This window comes from Narcine bancroftii, chromosome 4 (genome assembly GCF_036971445.1).
Source record: "Narcine bancroftii isolate sNarBan1 chromosome 4, sNarBan1.hap1, whole genome shotgun sequence".
Lineage (NCBI taxonomy): Eukaryota > Metazoa > Chordata > Chondrichthyes > Torpediniformes > Narcinidae > Narcine > Narcine bancroftii.
In genome coordinates, this window is record NC_091472.1 from 103,958,781 (window position 1) to 103,973,506 (window position 14,726).

Here is a 14,726-nt window from a genome sequence, read left to right on the forward strand (position 1 = left end):
TCTTCCTCTCCCACCTGTATCTACTCATGCCCTGCCAACTAACCGGGGCTCCCTCCCCACCTTTTTATTCATACATCTGCCCAGTTCTTGGCATTCCTGATGAAGGGTCTTGGCCTGAAATATTAATTGCCTACTGCTTTCCATGGATGCTGCCTGCCCCACTCAGTTCCTCCAGCACTTTGTGTGATGCTCCCATTAATTATTGTCTTCTGCCTCGATGATTCAGTCTAGCACCTGCCATATCCATTGCTTATTGAAGGCCTTAAGCATAGCAGTGGACATATTGTGCTCCATGGGCACCCAGGCACTGATGTAACCAGTTGAGATGAATAGATAGTTCAGACAGACAGTGCTGTGATGGGCCATTGCTTGAATCTGCGAAAAGCCCCCTTTGGCAAAGCTCAGGAGCAGACCAAAGGGAAGATCCCACAACTGTCTCAGCTCTCTCCAATCCAGGTGCCCAAAGGTCAGGAGAGAGGCTGAATTGGAGCATCAGCCCCTTGAAGAGGGGCTCCAATCTCCCACCTGCCAAAAAGCTATTGGTATTATGATGATGTCTGTTACCCTCCTTGTCACTCCCCCTTCACCCCAATCATATACACATATGCTGTGCGTTTTGCGTTTGGATAGAAATCTTCACTGATAGGATTTTACACTTTAGGATAGGAATCCAGGTTAATTGGAGAGATTGGCTCCATGTTTTCCTTCTTTTGGCATTAGAATAGCATGGTTGGGTTTTGTTGCGTATCATTGCACTGACACACACCTTATTGATAACAGCCCACCAATTCCTGCTGATGTGTTGCAGGTTCTCACAGTTCCCAGCATCTGGCCATGCAGTTGTCATCTTTCAGGGGTTAAACCACAGATAACACTCTTCCAGCTGTAGGGAAGTGCTGCAATGAATTGAATGGGGGAGGGAGAGGGATGTGAGTGTGTATTTCTTAGAGTACAGGGGAACCTGATCTGAAGAATTGTTCCTGCAAGGGCCAGGTTCTCAGTGCACGGGATCTACCCCAAGGATCGAGCTCCTGGCACTTGACTGGAGTCTATGATTGTCAGCATTTTGGGAGATGAACATAGATGCTTGAGCTTGGTTTGCCAGTTCCTGTCTGTTGAAGGAAGAATAGGTCCTTCAACATGAGGTCTGGGTAACTTCTCTAAAGCAGCTGCAAGAAGCAATCCATGAGATGTGGCAGAGACCAGTGGCAGTAGTCTTAAATGAGGTTCAGTTTAAAGCAGCACCAAAAGGGCTGTGTTATTAACAGTGATCGTGATCTTTACCTTCAAGTGCAAAGCAGCCATGATACATGTGTAAAATTATATTTGAGATGCTATAAGAAGAGAATTATTAGCAAGGTCAAGGAATGAAATTTGAGTACTGGACCTGCAAGAAAGAGAGATTAAGGAAAGGTAAGGTCAGTGAAACCCTGTGGTTTGTGAGTAAATAAAAAAAAAGGTTGTATTCCTGACCAATGGGATTAAAAACGCAGCTTCAGTTGAATTTTGCCTCTACCGGCATCACCTACGGCTCCTAGAACGCTTCTACCAGCGTTGTCTCCGCTCCATCCTCAACATTCATTGGAGCGACTTCATCCCTAACATCGAAATACTCGAGATGGCAGAGGCCGACAGCATCGAATCCACGCTGCTGAAGATCCAATTGCGCTGGGCAGGTCACGTCTCCAGAATGGAGGTCCATCGCCTTCCCAAGATCGTGTTATATGGCGAGCTCTCCACTGGCCACCGTGACAGAGGTGCACCAAAGAAGAGGTACAAGGACTACCTAAAGAAATCTCTAGGTGCCTGCCACATTGACCACCGCCAGTGGCCTGATATCGCCTCAAACCGTGCATCTTGGCGCCTCACAGTTTGGCGGGCAGCAACCTCCTTTGAAGAAGACCGTAGAGCCCACCTTACTGACAAAAGACAAAGGAGGAAAAACCCAACACCCAAGCGCAACCAACCAATTTTCCCCTGCAACCGCTGCAACCGTGTCTGCCTGTCCCGCATCGGACTTGTCAGCCACAAACGAGCCTGCAGCTGACGTGGACATTACCCCTCCATAAATCTTCGTCCGCGAAGCCAAGCTAAAGAAAGAAGACAGTACAGTAGACATTTGGGGAATTCTATGCTGAAAAAAAATGAAGGGGAATAAAACCCAATGATTATTCTTCTTTCTGCTTTGTCTTGGCTTCGCGGACGAAGATTTATGGAGGGGTATGTCCACGTCTGCTGCAGGCTCGTTGGTGACTGACAAGTCCGATGCGGGACAGGCAGGTACGGTTGCAGCGGTTGCGAGCGAAAATTGGTTGGTTGGGGTTGGATGTTGGATTTTTCCTCCTTTGTCTTTTGTCAGCGAGATGGGCTCTGCAGTCTTCTTCAAAGGAGGTTGCTGCCCGCCGAACTGTGAGGCGCCAAGATGCACCATTGGAGGCGATATCAGCCCATGGAAATATGTGTAAAATTACTCTAATGCCAGTCAACTCGATCTTCAATGCATGGCATGTTATATTTTTGAATAGTGCAATAGTGCAATGTAGCAATGGTGCCACAGTCTCACCACTTCAGTGAATCCGGTTCAATACCGATCTCCAGTGCAGCTTGTGTATAATACCTGTGACCATATAGGTTTCCTCTCAAGACCCATAGAACCTGCTGGTTGGTAAGTTAATTGGCTGCAGCCACCTACCTCTCAGTGGTGAGTGGCAGGTGGGTGGGAATAGATGGGAAAGTAGGAAAGAATTAGCTTCAGGGGAATGTGTGTGGGGAGATGGGACTGAAGGAAGAGCTCTAAGAGCCAGCGTGGACTCAAGGGGTCAGATGGCTTTTATTTTGCTGTCAGAAAATATTTTTGGTCCATGATCCAAGGAGCAGGTTGGGGTCAACAGATTCTTATTTCTGAGGAGCTTAAGCTCCACTTTTCAATTTGTTATGGATTTCCACACACAAGCCATACATTCTCGACCATGGGCTAAACACAATCTGTTGGAGGAACTCAGTAGACCGAGCAGGAAAAAATTTAGGTCTGGCAAGCTGACCTCTTCATTGTGGAGGCCAGGCATCAGTTGTCGGATACCAACCATCAGCTCTCGGATACCTCTTTGTACCTATCCCTGGATGTAGACCCCACTGATGAACACCAGGCCACTATTTCCCATACTGTCACAGATCTCATTGCATCAGGAGTTTTCCCTCCACTACCTTCAACCTGAGTGCCCAACCCCATACTTCCCCACCTCTTCCCTAAGATCCACAAACAGGAATATCCTGGTGAGCCCAATGTCTCTGCCTACTCTTGCCCCACCAAACCTTCTCTCACTGATGCTGCTCGACCTGCTGAGTTCCTCCAGTGGACTGTATTTTGGCTTCAGATTCCAGCATATATACTGTAGTCTCTTGTGTGTCTCCATGACTACAGGAGGAGGATGGGGGATGTTTCGTTTGTAGAAGCCATTTTATCAAGAAATGCAAGTAGAAAAAATATTATTTTCAGGTAAGTTTTGTCAGAGCACATTTTTATCCCATATACTAGATCTTCTGGCTGTGATTTCTGAATTCTTCAAGGGTGAATTTCTGTAATCTGGGTTGCCTGAATATGTGAGTAAAACACAAAATTCTTCAGTTGCCATGATTGTAGTAAAAGCATAATACTGGAGAAATTTAGCAGATCAAACAGTGTATTTTATGTAGCAAATATAAAGATACATAACCAACATTTCAGGCCTGAGCCCTTCACAATGTATGAGCAAAATGTAGGCAGGCACCTGCATAAAATTGTGGGGTGAGGGGGGGGAAGGTTATGTGTCTTTACCTTTGCTATATAAAATATGCTGATTAACCAGCTGAGTTACCCCAGAATTGTGTTTTGACTTTTTCCTGAATATGTATCGGGTCAGGTTTCAGAACAATTGTAGCTCCTTGTGTTTATCTAGAGTGACATAAGTCTGGCAACACCGTGTGTGTGTCAGCCTCAAATTGACTCTCAAATAAAAACATCAGTCCTTGGGCTTAGCTTGTGTTCTGCTTGCTTGTGTTTACATCATATTAGGATAGAGGTTTAATTCTACCTGGAAAATTATTATTTTGATTTGATATCTCACTATTTCAAATTGAATGGTTCACCATCTCCAACATTCCCTTTTTTTGGATTTCCTTCGGAATTAGGAGCAGGTAGAAATCATTCAGTCCCACAAACCCCTCCATTAATCAATCGAATCACGGCTGATCTGTTTGTAACCCAGCTCTGCAGTTCTGTCTCCCACCCACTTTCAAATGGAACACCATCTTTAGTCTTCACCTGCTTATGCCTCGAGATTCTTTTAAGGTTCCCATGTTGCTATGCACAAAATTTATTTTCCCTTGTTGCCCTGTAAAGACACACAAAGAGGTGCCACTAGTCCAGCACCATGATCAAGACGAAAAAGCAAAAGAGAATCCCTTCAGAGACATTGAGTGTCTATGGATCCCATCACCTCCTCCAACACTGCTGCCTCCTGCACTCCTGTAACTTCACGAAGCGGCACAGCTTCTTGTACAGTCCAGCAGTGAACCTGAACTCAAGGCGTCCAAGTCACTCTTGTCAGCCCCTGGGTGCCAGTCCTTGATGCGATTAGGAAGCTGTCAGTGCCCAAGGCCATTCAGGATCCCTGCTCACCATCGACACCCTCAAGGATCCCAGACCTGAGAGCTGATTCCCATGAGCTAGTCTCCAGCAGCTCGCGGCCTGGGCACCGCTGCCTGAGGTGAGTCCTTCAGCCCCTCGCTGGTCCACAGGCATGTAAGATATTCCCCCAGGCCTCTCCCTCTCTGGGAGGGGTTTGTTCTCTTGCCCAGGTGCCTGTGTTTGCTGCTCCCCCAGAGCCGTAAACCCTTGTGGTCTGGGGCTGCCCGCTATCTTGGGCATGGACATCCGAGGGTTCATTGATGTAAAGAAGCTTAGTTATGGAACCTTTATCTTTAGTTTGTGTGTCAGTGCCAGGTGAGTAGAGAAGAGCAGTGGTGGGCTTTAACTCTATGGTTTTTATCATCTTTGCAAGGCTGCATCACAGTTGGAAGAGAACGCGAGCAAGCTGACTGAACAGCTGGAACATCAAGTGCTTCTCCACCAAGCTGCAGTCCAGCGCTCCACCAAGGCAGAGCAAAAGCTCGCAGGGCTTCAGCAACGGGTTCAGCATCTGGAGGCACGGCTGCTGGACGGAGATGTTCTATGTGATGCTCTGAGCCAGGACAAGCAGAAAGTAGGGGCAGTTACACCAACTTGACTTTCAATGGTTGAAACTCGTGTCAAAATCTTACCTGCAGTTAATAAAAGTGCTGTAGCAATCTAGCAGATCGCACAGAATCCAGGTGAAGAAAAAGGTAACCAACGATTCGGAGGCTGAGCCCTTCAGTCAGGAATCTGGAAAAACCGCCAGATTCCTGAATAAAAAGGTGTTGTGGGGGGGGGGGAAGGGGAGGGGAAAAGGATAGGAATGGTGAAGTGGAGGAGGACCAGCTAACAAGTAAGATGTCATGGGTCAATACAAGTGGGTGGGAAGAAGAAGCTGAGAAGTGATGGGAGAGAGGGCAGAGGGCTAAGAAGGGTAGGAGAAGGAAGGGAAGGGGAGGGGAAAGTTTAATTCTCCCTGGAAAATTATTATTTTGATTTGATATCCCACTATTTCAAGTTGAATGGTTCACCATCTCCATCGTTCCCTTTTTTGGATTTCCATTGGAATTAGGAGCAGGTAGAATTCTCTCAGTCCCACAAACCCCTCCATTAACCGAATCACGGCTGATTTGTTTGTAACCCTGCTCTGCAGTTCTGCCTCCCCACCCACTTCCAAATGGAACACTATCTTTAGTCTTCACCTGTTTATGCCTCGAGATTCTTTCAAGATTCAAGGTCCAATAGGAAAGGACACAGAGATGTGATTGAAAAAGAAGCCATTTTATTCATCTACTTGTTTTTCCAGATTCCTGAAGAAGGACCCAGGGCTGAATCATCGACCGTCTTTTACTTCCCATGGAAGCTGCATGACCTGCTGAGTTTATCCAGCACTTTGTCTATTGCATGTGACCCAGCATCAGCATTTGCATTTCTAGTTTAACTTATAATGTTATACGAAAAGATATAATTCTTGTCCTGTCTGATGTGAACTATTTTCTGCTTTAAAGTTTTTCTGCAACCTGTGCCCATATTTCCTTCTGTCATAGAAGAGGATATATTGAGTCAATGCAAGCTCAGTAAACCAATCCAAATCCCCACTTAATTTCCTTGTACCCAGTTCCCCTTCCATTCTTATGAATGTCCTCCAAATTCGACCACTCACCTGCACACTAGGTCATTTTACTGTGGCCACTTGACCACATCCACAGCAGTACAACAGGTAAAGCCTCTGCCTTCAGTGTCAGAGATGTGGGCTCAATCCTGAACTCCGATGCTGCCAATGTGGAGTTCGCATGTTCACCCTGCTTACCCCCACCCCATGGGCTCTGCTTTCCTCACACACATCACAAAGACATGCGGGTTGGCAGGATCTGAAACTTGCCCATCTGCCTATGTGAGTGTCGAATTTGGGTAAAGTTGATGAGAATGTGCAGAAGATCTACACAAAGAATTGATGTCAGACTAGCGCGAATGGGTAGCTGATGGGTGGTGTGAGCTCGATGCAACTGGGGCACCCAGAGGAAACCCATGTGATTGACAGGGAGAGTGGGTAAACCCCTGATGGACACAACCAGAGGACTGGATTGAAACCAACTCAGTTGAATGAGGCAGCAGCTGTGCCGTTTTGCCGCCCTTCATCTTTTGTTAATATGCCCCTCTTCATCAGGGAGGGAGGGAAGGACTGTATCGGCAGGAGAATGTTAGTACACCCCCTCTTTACCAGGGAGGAAGGGAGTGGGGGAAATCTGTAGACAAGAGAGTGTTAGTACATCCCCTCTTCACCAGGAAGGGACGGACTCTTTAGGAGGAAGAGTGTTCCCACCCACATTCTCCACCTGTGTCCAGCTACAACAGCTTTGATACATCTGTTAGTGATCACTTTTCTTATGGGGTAGTTCTCCTCTGAATTAAGATGCTCCATAGCCACAGACCAGATTACTCACAAATATATTTGGATTGCTGACCAGTCCACCAAAGAGAATGCAACCTTCACTGGACCTGCAAGACTTCAAATTAAAGCAATCCCCACTCTCACTGAGACGTTACAGCTATGAACTCATCATTAGTGGCATAGATAGTGTATCAGAGGTGTGTTGCGGATAAGTCTAGGTTCAACATTTGGGATAGGGAACAGTGATAAAGACGGATCTGATGTTAGGTGAGAATCCTTGTTTTATTCACGTACCAAAAATCAATTTGGGTCAATGTATCTCAACAGATTCAGAAGTTAATTTGGTTTGCAGGAACATTACAGTACATGCAAAGTGATTTATTTTTCAAAAAAAATTCATTTTCTCTTCAGTATCTGAAATTTCTGGAGCTAATAGCGGAGAAAATGAAGCTTGTTCAGATGACATCAGAGATTGGCTTTGATATGAAGCTTGATGCAATTCTTGCTCGAGCTGATCAACTGGTTAAAATGGAGAGTGAAGCCATTGTGGAAAACAAGACCCTTACATACAACCTGAGAAGAAAGGTACAATAATCTGAGATATTCATGATGCTTCATTCTGCAAATTAATCTGATTTGGCTCCTCTGTGTAATAATGAGACAATGTATTGTTAGATATATTAAAAGCAGGTAAATCATTTGATCCTTCTAAACTATCTCTCTCATGGAATCTATTCTCCAACTATTTTCCTTCTCAGAGCTTTGGGCAGAGCCCAGAAACCATGCTTTTCCCTTTGGAATTGGTGAGCAACTCTATTTCCACATTTGCGGAGCCAAGTAGGACTCTGATAATGGATTTCATAGCTTCTATTGCAGTGGGAGTTTGGACCACTACTATTATACAAAAAAGGAGTAGGAGAAGGCCATTCAACCCATTGAACCTGCTCCACCATTCAATAACACCATGGCTGATCTAGCCATGGACTCAACTCCACCTACCCACCTATTCCCTGTAATCCTTCATTCTATTATTCTTCAAAAATCTATGTGTCTTAAATACATTCAGTGAAACAGCCTCTACTGCTTCCTTAGGCAGAGAATCCCACAGATTCACCTCATCTCCTCATATCCATTTTAAAATCTGCACCCCTGAATCTTAAGGCTCTGTGCCCCAGCTCTGATTTCACGTGCCAGTGGAAAGAATCTCCCTGCGTCTATTTTAAATATGCCTGTAAGATTTCCCCCTTCCAAACTTTAGTGAGTATAGTCCCAGGCTACTTAATGAGGTGGCCCCTTCATTTCCAGAATCAACCTGGTCATGGACCTGGGCACCAGTACTCAGAGCAGCTGACAGGGCATCTTAGTAGATTCCAAAGACTTTGGAGGGACCACAATGCGAGGAGCACACACCAGGGTCACAGCAATCTCACCACTGCATCTCTCTACGCACTTGCCTCAGCTTGTCAGCCTGTTGGTGCTCTTTGGCCGGGTCATCTGCAAATGCCTGCTGAAAATCTCAGCCATTTACCAAGCAACTTTCCGGCTTAAGGGAGCAACCAGACAAGCATGGGGTTGATGAAGGCAGGGACCAATCAAAGAGACAATGATTGTTTGGCATATCATCTCATGATGCATAAATTCACCATAGCATAAGATGCTCTTTTGAGGTATGGCACTCTCTATGCACTTGACATCTCTATAGTCTAAGGAAGTCTTAAGAAACTAAACAATGAAACAACTAAACAGTGAAAATTAATCAACAAGTGGTTAATGATGTTTTTAGGTATGTGGTCCTTCCTTGCTGTTGAATGCCCGATGCTCCGTGCGAGATAGTATTAGCTATGTCATTGAAATGGCAGAGTTGGCACCAACTTAGCCTTGCCCCTGACTGACCTCATAGCCTGCATTCTCCGCACACTCCCAGCAAACACAATGTGCTGATATCTTCTCCAGTTCAATGGCTGGCGTTGGCTCATGTGGCAAATGTGCAACACACTCCAAATTTGGCACAAACTCATTTGAGCCCAAATGTGTGCTGTGCAGCCAAGTTTGACCATCTTAAGACCAAAAGACATAGGAGCAAAAATAGGCTATTTAGCCCATTGAGTCTGCCCTGGCATTTAATCATGATGGATGCATTTTCACACTCAGCCCCACTGTCTGGCTTTCTACCCATAACCTTTGTGGCTATCTCACAATGTCAATACTGCATTGAAAGACTCCACCTCAATCAAGTTTTTCAGCCTTCTGAAGTGAGATTTGAACCCACAACCACGTTAACAGCAAGAACATTACAGCTGTGCCAGACAGTCACCTTCATGGGTGAAGTCCTTTCAGCCAAAGAACATGAGAAGTAAAAGGATCAATTCTTTTCACTTTTCCAGCTTAAAGCACAGAAAGAGAAGATAGAGAGCAAAGAGCTGCACATGGACCTACTGAGAAGAAAAATGACCCAGATGGATGTGGAGAAGCAGACCCAAACTGCATTGGCCATGGAGAGGGACGAGGCCAACTTAACTGTGCGGAAACTGCAGAGAAAGGTGCAGCGCCTTGAGAAGGAGCTGCACTCGACGCAGTCCTACAGCACAGACCTAAAAGCAAAGTTGTCTGACACTCACGAACTCAAGGTAACCTCAAAAACTCTAATCTTCTGGTTCTGGGGTTCCCGTCTTCGAACCTCAAATGGTGCATGTGACAGGAATTGGGCAGGGTGTGGCAAGAAGGGTGCATCAATGTGACTGGGAATGTCTGCATTTAAAATAAGTGGTAGGCTGGATTTTTTTTCTGAGGGCTGCAATAAATTGAAAGAGCAAAGTGGCCTCCTACTGTATATTATATGAACAAAGGTAGCCCTATACTCCAAATTGAACAGCAAGCTCGGCAATATTATGAATAAGTTAGGGTTGGAAGCATCATCATGCTACCTTTCCAGCCAAGATAGAGATTGAAGAATCATTACTGCCCTCTGTACATCCCTGGGTCTCTTTAAATACAGCTGTATTGTCCCTCATGCTTTGGTTTCTCTATGTTGATTCAATGATGAAAAACTCAACATTAATCCCTACTTTGTGAATTCTCCAGTTTTGGTGCCTAAGCAATATTTTACAAAGCTGTTACATCACATCTATTCAACAAATAGACAAGACAAGCATTCCATGTACCTCTTTAACTGGCCCATCTATCTGCACTGACACCACCAGGGATTCTGGGCTTGTGCCCCATTGAGCCTCTGTTCATCTACCTTCTCCAGGTGTATGTCCCAACCTTTTATACTTTTCAAAATGCTTCACTTTACACTTGTCAGGACTAAATTCCATCTGTCATTGCACTGCCCAGTTTCCAGCTGATCAATATTTTGCTGATATATCCATATTATTGCAGCATATAAGAGGCATTCAGACAGATACGTAATTACGACAGGGAATGGAGGGATTCAGACCATGCGCAGGTAGATGGGGAAAGATTATATTGGCATCATGTTTTACACTGATAATGTGGGCTGAAGGACCTATTACTGTGCTTTGCTCTTTTATGTTTTATGCTATTATCTAAGGCATTCCTCCCACCATCTACACCAGCACAATGGGCGGCACTTTTGGCGTAACAGTTAGTGCAATGCTTTTACAGCACCAGTGATCAGGACCGGGGTTCAAATCCCACACTGTCTATAAGGAGTTTATACATTCTCCCTGTGTCTGCATGGGTTTTCCCTGGGCTCCGGTTTCCTCCCACCATTCAAAATGTATTGGGGGTATAGGTTAATTGGGTGTAAACTGGGCAGCACTTTGGGCCAATATGGCCTGTTTCCATGCTGTATGTTTAAATTTTAAAAAATGTTTGTGTTACCTGAAAACTTCATAATCCTAATTCCCAAGGGAAATCTGTATTGATGGTTAATTCTCTGGAGAGTGCTCTATTTAATTCAGTAGGCTACTGTCTTCCCTTCCAATGTGTTTGCAGATTAAAACACTGGAGCAAAACAGAACAATAGAGGAGCTGAATAAATCTGTGAAGAAGCTGGAGAAGTTGAAACAGGAGGCCATAGCAAAGCTAGATACCACAAAATCAGAGCTGGATTTCACCGAGATTGAGGCAAAGGAGGAGAAAGATCGAGCTCGGAACATATTGGAGGCTGTTAGCAGTGAGCTTAAGACTTTAAAACAAACTCTGGAAGAAGTAGCCAGACGGGAGAGACAGGTACGATATTCACCTTGTTTTAATCAGTCTGATTAGTGGCGAGACCAGTGGGTGAAACATTTGCCTTCTCTGGTAGGACTAAGTATTCAAACATCTCAACAGATAGTTGTGGATAAGGACAAAGACTAGATCTCAGGTCAAAATGTCAAATTGGGGAAAAGCTAATTACAACAGGAAGGGACTGTAGGGAGTAAAATAGGAAGAGCTGTTTGAGGACACATTCACGTCGACATGTGGGAGCCTTCTGGAGGCTAGCTAACCAGAGTTCAGGACCAGCATATTCTTATGAGGATGGCAAGGTTCAGGAACCTTGTTTGACAAAAAATATTGTTAGTTTAGTCAAAAAAGAAAACATTAGTACATGTAAGGTTTCTGAAGGAGAAATCAGACAAGGCCCTTGAGGAATATAAAAATTGCAGGAAAGAACCTAAAGAAGGTTAGAAGGGGTGGTGGGGGGGGGGGGGGGGTGGTGGTGGTGTCATGGAATGACCTTGAGATGTAGGATTAACAAGAATCTCATGGTATTTTATATGAGGAGCAAAAGGGAAAGGGAAAGGGTAAATCCACTCAAGGTCAAAGAAAGAAGTGAGTGAGGTCTTTAATGAGTACTTTGCATTGGTATTCACCAGGGAGAAGTTCGCAGATGATGCTGAGATTAGGGCAAGGTATGTTGAAATCTTCGGTCATGTCAGTATTAAGGAGGAAGATTTGGGTATCAATTAAAATATTTTAAAGTGGATCAGACCCCAGGACCTCATGGGATCTATTCCAGGATAGTTCACAGAGTGAAAAATAAAAAATTATAAAAAAAAACAAAAGTTGCTTTTAATTATCTTTAAACATGAAAACAGAATTACACTTTAACTTTTCATTATTGACTTAACTAACCTAACTTACCCCCCTTCTAATTCTAAGCGCACATGTATGTAATGTGTGTAAGTTCAGAAAAGTTATTTGATTCACAGTCCAATCTCACTTCTCATTCCTCCAAGTTCACTTGTTGCAGGCAATTCTTATACTGTGCACAGAATATAACATTTATAAAGTTCACCAGGCTTTGGTGCTTGAAAGGTAAATGGTTACTGCTCAGGAAGGTTCTTGTCGGTTTTCAGAGAGAGATTTGTTGTACGCTGGACACCCACAACTTTTTAATCAGTCATTTCAGTATCTTTCCGAAGAAACTTGCCCCCTCAGGATTCTCCAGATGATAACTTCTTTCTTTCAGGTCACCACAGAGATCCTTTTTGTTTCTCTTATTTCGTGAAACATTAGACAGCCAGTCCTCTCCTCTTGCATGAACCACAAGGGCTTTGTCCAGGCTGAACTAAACACTCACAACCTGTCTTCCAAATGGGGTTTTCCTCAAGCTTGCCAGCTTGTCCTGTTCCAGAACCAGCTGCTGCTGCTGACTGTAAAACTGCAGAACTGATCTCTCTCTCTCTCTCTCTCTCTCTCTCTCTCCCCCCCCCCTCTCTCTCTCTCTCTCTCTCTCTCTGAGAGAAAGCCTGCTTGACTCTCTCTGCTTGCAAAACCACATTACCCTCCTAGAACAGCAAGTTCCAATGCAGACAGTCTGCGGCTCTGACAAGTTCTTTCATCTGTAGCCTTTTTGTAAACAACAATCCATTGGTGAAGTCTCTTGGGCACTCTCCAAAGCTTTTGCAAAACTGACATGTCTAGCATGAACAGAGCTCCAGTATTTAAATACGATCTGTTTTAAAGTGTCTGTATGTGACCTACACTAAAAAAACTTCCCCAATTTATCTCCCAAAATCATATCTATAATGTGTCACAATACAAAAGTTTATTCAAATAACAATGTGACAAAACTACAGAGAACTACATCTAAAGATATTATTTACATTGTGGAACATTCACGATAAGTGGTAAATTAATGCTAGCCCACCGTTACGTACACTTTATAGGTTCTGATTAAAATCCGGTTATCACTATCAACAACTTACTCAATCTGAGTAAGTTGGGAGACCACTGTTCCCACCCACTGAGTACTTGGAGCATTTTTTTTCTGCTCTAGACTCCAGCACCTGCAGTCTTTTGTGCACCCAACATAAAGCTTAGTGCTTGGCAGGCTGCAGTGATCCCTGCCTGTGAGGTTTGGATGTGGTCTCCTGATAGAAGGAATCTCAAAGCACTAAAGAGGTGCCATAATACATGTAAAAAAGTGCTGGAGCTACTCAGCAGGTCAGGCAGCATCCGTGGAGAGCAATAGGCAATTGACATTTAGGGCCTGAGCCCTTAGTTGGGAATGCCAAGACCGGGCAAATGCCCCAATCAGGAGAATGGGGGAGTGAGAGGGAAGAGCACATGCCAGAGAAAGGGAGAAGAGAGGAAAGGAGCTGAGAAGTGATGAGGAAGGAATGCCACAGTCATTTTCTGGAAAGTCCACTGCATCTACTGACACTGTAACCAACCCAACACCAGCACACTTACCCAGGTCAACAGTTCCAACACTGGAGCCCTCACTACCCCTATTACCCTGTAGGGAAAATCTAGATTATACCAATTCCTCAGTACTTTATAAAATAGATCAACAGTGTAAGATAATTTTGTAGAATGTATGTGGATGGATTGAATTCTTGTCTGAACCATGTGTGTCAAATTGTGAGTGTGTAGCTGTGCCCACCTAATATATGCCTTGAGCAGGAGCCCAGTTCTTGTGAAAGTCATACAATCTTGGTTCTTTTCTGTCTATCTAAGCGAGCTCAAGTGCAAATAAGAAAAATTTTCCATAACAAAAGGTGCAAGATGCATTGAAAATGACAGCTTGAGATTCATCCAGTGTTTCATCAGGAGCCTTTATATTTTGAGTCACTAAAATGATCATATTCATTGAAAATACATTGCATCTTTCACACCTTTTTTTGACACTGTTCTCACATTCTGATTCCTGCTCCAACTAATTAGGTCGCATGAGAGAGAGAGAGAGAGAGAGAGAGAGAGAGAGGGGTGGGGGTGAGAGAGGGGTGAGAGAGTGATAGAAGGATTAAGAGAAAGTAAGAAATTGCTGCTCCCCCATGTCCCACCACCCCAATCTTTTTCAGATCCCAATAAGCTGTGAAATCTAGATTAACCTACAAACTTCATGACTGAGGAAGTGCTCACCTTGTCCATTGAGCCTTTAAACCACTGCTTGCACACAAGGATGTAAAAGATTTAAAGATGCTATTCGAAGTGGAGCAGGTGAATTCTTCTCTACATCTGGGTTATTACTTATCCTGCAAGGCAACACCATTAAAGTGAATTTGGGCATGTATAAAAGTGAATACATTTTGGGAAGAACTAAATCAGATACTAAATAAAATTACAAAAAATAACATATCAAAAATACCAGAAATATTTCTTTTAAGTAACATAAGAAGTTAGCTCTTGTGTTTCATACATTGCCACAATGATCACATATCTAATGTAGAGACATGAGAGACCTCAGATGTTGGAATCTGGAGCAAAAAACAAGCTGCTGGAGGA

At 44.2% G+C, this 14,726-nt stretch overlaps 1 protein-coding gene and 1 long non-coding RNA gene across 6 annotated transcripts in view; one reads left to right on the forward strand and one right to left on the reverse strand.

Annotated features, from left to right (window-relative positions):
- Nucleotides 1-14,726, forward strand: part of ccdc170 (coiled-coil domain containing 170) — a 120,709-nt gene that overhangs the window by 98,449 nt on the left and 7,534 nt on the right. For 3 of the 5 annotated variants that reach the window (XM_069932320.1, XM_069932322.1, XM_069932321.1), the window contains 4 exons: nt 5,040-5,240; nt 7,455-7,628; nt 9,428-9,670; nt 11,004-11,240. In XM_069932320.1, the coding sequence (XP_069788421.1) occupies nt 5,040-5,240; nt 7,455-7,628; nt 9,428-9,670; nt 11,004-11,240 (855 nt within the window). Of the gene's footprint in view, nt 1-5,039; nt 5,241-7,454; nt 7,629-9,427; nt 9,671-11,003; nt 11,241-11,869; nt 12,006-14,302; nt 14,666-14,726 lie in introns of those variants that run through there. The other 2 variants (XM_069932323.1, XM_069932324.1) reach the window with 2 other exon arrangements.
- Nucleotides 7,312-14,726, reverse strand: part of LOC138760942 (uncharacterized) — a 110,513-nt gene continuing 103,098 nt past the window's right edge. Inside the window, exons 4-5 of the long non-coding RNA XR_011355985.1 lie at nt 14,364-14,476; nt 7,312-7,616 (exon numbers count right to left, since the gene is read on the reverse strand). This is a non-coding gene — a long non-coding RNA (uncharacterized lncRNA). The remainder of the gene's footprint in view (nt 7,617-14,363; nt 14,477-14,726) is intronic.